Source organism: Etheostoma spectabile, chromosome 13 (genome assembly GCF_008692095.1).
Source record: "Etheostoma spectabile isolate EspeVRDwgs_2016 chromosome 13, UIUC_Espe_1.0, whole genome shotgun sequence".
In the NCBI taxonomy this organism is placed as follows: Eukaryota; Metazoa; Chordata; class Actinopteri; order Perciformes; family Percidae; genus Etheostoma; species Etheostoma spectabile.
In genome coordinates, this window is record NC_045745.1 from 15,976,719 (window position 1) to 15,980,581 (window position 3,863).

The window sequence follows — 3,863 nt, forward strand, 5'->3', positions numbered from 1 at the left end:
GCAAACAAAGCTAAAAAACTCCAAGAAGAATATGAGCAGGAAAGAGAAAAATATGAAAGAAGAAAAGAAAGAAGATAGAAACAAGACAGAACAGGAGGAAAAGGAGAGAAAAGAATTGGAGGAAAACTATAAGAAACAACTGGAGGACATGAAGAAGAAATATGAAGAGGAGGCCAGAAAACAGGCTGAAGAGTTCAATGAGTTCAGACAGAAATACACCAAGGCCTTCACAGCGTTGGTGGAGAAGCACATGGAGGAAATACAGGACATGAAGCAAAGACATGAGAGACAAATACAAAAGTCAGCAGAGAGCCATGGCCAAAAGTACAATCTGTTAAAAGACCTCTCAAGTCACAAAGAAGAAACACTGAAAGAAGAAATAAAGGAGTTGAAGAGAACACAGGAAGAAATGGAAGACAAACAAAACCAGTCAAGGTTTTTAAAAGAAGAAATAGAGACCTTGAGGAAACGGCATGAACAGGAAGTGGAAGAGTTGAAAAAACAATACAAATGTATCATCCTTTGATCGCCCTACTGACTCTTTATCATTATGTTAAATATTTTTTTAGCATCTTTTAACTGCAGTCGTTTAACACTGTCAGTTTAAAGAATACTTTGCTTTTCCCATATTACATCAACTGTATTTAATTAACATACAAAAGTACACACGCATATATTTTATTTTGACTTTTTTGCTGGAAACGGAGGTGGTGCGACAGGAGCTGTTGCTGTGAAGTGTCCATTGTGTTCAATGAGCTACAGCCTGACTACTGTTTGTCACTGCAGGTTGAAAATACATCACATATACAGCATATGACTTCTCATACTCATTATTTTTATACTCATTTTAGAATCATTATTGTTAAATTGATCATATCATTATTTCAAGATAATTATTTTCCTGCATAGTATACATTTATTACACTGCATCTTAATTTTTTTTGTTTTCATATGTTTTTGCAACGTAACATACATTTTTTAATCTGATTAACACACACACACACCACACACACAAATATTACTGTAAAGTTTCAGCATGTGTCCCACCTATAACTCCTGATAATAATATAAATGGATTCCCCGACTCCTGTGTCCTGACTGACACCTCACAGAACACACCACAGTCACATAGCTTAGATAGAAAGATTGGAAAATCATCTGAATCAAGCACATGATCTTTCTCAGCAGATGGAGTGGACCCAGCTGTCATGTAGATTTCACAAATCACTCAGCATACATAATGTTCAATTATCAAAATGAAGGCCTGTCCATGTAACTTTTCTAAATACTACAACAGATAACCCAAATAAACATTAAGGAACCAACACATTTATCCGGGCATAAATAAATAACTAAAGATCAAATTTGAAATGAACACATTGTAATAACGTTAAGTTTTCCCACTGGGCTACTCAAGTGAAGCATATGATGGATGAATACAGACTTCACTATATGTTTATATATATATTTATATTATTTTTTATGAAGACATAGGTCCAGGATTACATAAATTATAAAGCACCAACAGGTCTTCATTCAAAATAAAATCCAAGGTTTGTCCATGATAAAAAGTAGGGGTGTAACATAATCCACCATTTGATACCTACCTCGATTTTGGGCATGGAAAACAATATTTAAGCATTAAATAGCATTCTTAATTTAATATTGAAAAAATTTAATCATTCAATATGCTTCATTGGCCATAATTCTCTGTAAGAATTAGAGATGGTTGGTAAAGACAGCTGACTATTGTTTCAGCCATTTAGAAACGGCTGTTCTGGACTTTCCTCTGGACCCAGTAGAGAAAGTAGGGGAGAGACGGATGTTAGCCAAGCTGACATCCATCATGGAAAACACCTCTCACCCCCTACATGACACGTGGGGTCCCTGAGCAGCTCCTTCAGCAGCAGACTGATACACCCCGGTGTAAGAAGGAGAGGTACAGCAGGTCCTTCATCCGGCCGCTGTCAGACTCTACAACACCTGCACCACCTGATAGTGTTGTAGTTTCTGCTCCTGTTTTTAATTAATCCACACACTCTCTGTATATCTTTATCTGTATTATATTTTCTGATAACAAGTATTAATTTTTACATATTATTCATGGTCAGGTGAGTATAACTATTATTATGGTACCTACTTTGCTTTACAACTTTAATAATTAATTGATTTAATTAATTTTAATTCATTTAATTTTAAAGACACTACTTACACTGCATTTGTTTTTGTACTATGGCAACCGCACTTTACTTTACAAAACCTTTATTAGACGCCACTTTACTTCAGTCTACCTTCTGCACTTGTCTATTGTTTGCCTGTCTTTCTTGTGTTACTTGTTTTTGTTTTTTGCTGTTATTGTTGAGAATGCTACTGTAACTAGGAATTTCCCCGCTGTGGGATGAATAAAGTATTATCTTATCTTATCTTAAACTAGTCCCTAAGCCAAACTGCAAGTACTCAACAGTTTCAAAAATAGTTTGTGTTAATCTGCTGGAATTTCTTACGGCCATACCACCTTGGAAAGGCCTGATCTCTTCCGATCTCCGAAGCCATTCTGGGCCGGGCCGGGTCAGTACCTGGATGGGAGACCGCCTGTAAACACCCGGTGTATTCCGGTCTTTCATCACAGAGGGCGATGTCGATTTAAAATCGATTATGTGACAGACTGACTGTTTTGGTCTAACGATAACATTACGTCACATCCGTTGACATATCCTCGACTCCAAAATATGATGGATTAGCATTGAGCTAACAGAAAAGCCCATCCACATGAACGAGGTGTCGGGACAGTACTTCAGGACGAGCTAAAATGCGGAAGAGGGACCAAATGAAGTGACAGCCCCGAACATCCCGACTCGGTCAGTAAGTCCTCGGTGTTAGCACGCTTTTTGAATTGGCACGTTTGAATGTGTCATTACGTCAAGAGCCTCTTTATAACAGTCTTCCTTAAAGAGTAGCTCCCATGTGCTTCATTCAAACAGCAAGGACAGTAAGGACTGGGCAGCTCGATATAGAAGATGGCAACAAAAAGCCGATATTGGCTGCAGAGAGTGTTCAGTGGACTCAGATCTCGCGCTGTTTGGGACCAGAGCTCAGCCTCGACCTCGAGTCAAGGACGCCTGCTGTGGAAACCTCAGCTCAGACAGCTGAGCTGCTCACACACACGCTGCAGGGCTCATCCTCCGAGCACAGGTACTGTGGAAGTGATAGTTTGTTACTGACTGTAGCTGATTGGACGGGACTCCCATTAGGGTCCATGTACCGCTTTGCCAGACCTTCCTTTACAACGCAGTGAAGGTCATGTGCACCCTATATCACGTGTGTTTAGTTAGTTAGCCCAAAAACTCATAGGAAAGATTGATTATTTAAGGCTTTTTTAAAACATCGTTTTTAGTTGGTTTTTCACATTGTTCACCAATATACTATACAATATCAAAACACAATATTCCACCCACCCTCACCCCTCAACCAACACAAATACAGAACAAGAAATACCACCAATAAGCAAAAACAAAACAAAAACACGTTTGGTTGGAATATGTAGACTGTGCAATGCCCAAAAACTGTTTTAGGCTTACAAAAATAGTCCAAGTATAAAGTATACAAAGGTCTTAGTTTACAGTAGAGATGCAAAGATTAATCAATTTAAAGTTAGTTGTCAACTATTAAATGAATTGTCCTATGATCACAACTATTCCAGTTATCATCCGGCCATAATCTTCATTTGGTTTGTTTCCCAGGTCCCAGCAGTCTGTCCTTCAGGAGTCACACCTGTGGAGAACTGAGATCCCATCATGTGGGAGAGAAGGTCTCTCTGTGTGGCTGGGTCCAGTACCTCAGGTAGGATTCTGTCTCTGCTGTTT

General features: G+C 38.7%; 1 protein-coding gene and 1 long non-coding RNA gene across 3 annotated transcripts in view; one reads left to right on the forward strand and one right to left on the reverse strand.

Moving 5' to 3' along the window:
* LOC116699992 (uncharacterized) overlaps nucleotides 1-543 on the reverse strand; it is a 4,106-nt gene extending 3,563 nt beyond the window's left edge. Inside the window, exon 1 of the long non-coding RNA XR_004334549.1 lies at nucleotides 460-543. This is a non-coding gene — a long non-coding RNA (uncharacterized LOC116699992). The remainder of the gene's footprint in view (nucleotides 1-459) is intronic.
* A 2,156-nt stretch (nucleotides 544-2,699) lies between these two features.
* The window catches only part of LOC116699991 (aspartate--tRNA ligase, mitochondrial), a 7,988-nt gene continuing 6,824 nt past the window's right edge, over nucleotides 2,700-3,863 (forward strand). Inside the window, exons 1-2 of one of the 2 annotated variants that reach the window (XM_032532751.1) lie at nucleotides 2,700-3,192; nucleotides 3,741-3,840. In XM_032532751.1, the coding sequence (XP_032388642.1) occupies nucleotides 3,018-3,192; nucleotides 3,741-3,840 (275 nt within the window). In that variant the 5' untranslated portion in view covers nucleotides 2,700-3,017. The remainder of the gene's footprint in view (nucleotides 3,193-3,740; nucleotides 3,841-3,863) is intronic. The other variant, XM_032532752.1, reaches the window with a different exon arrangement.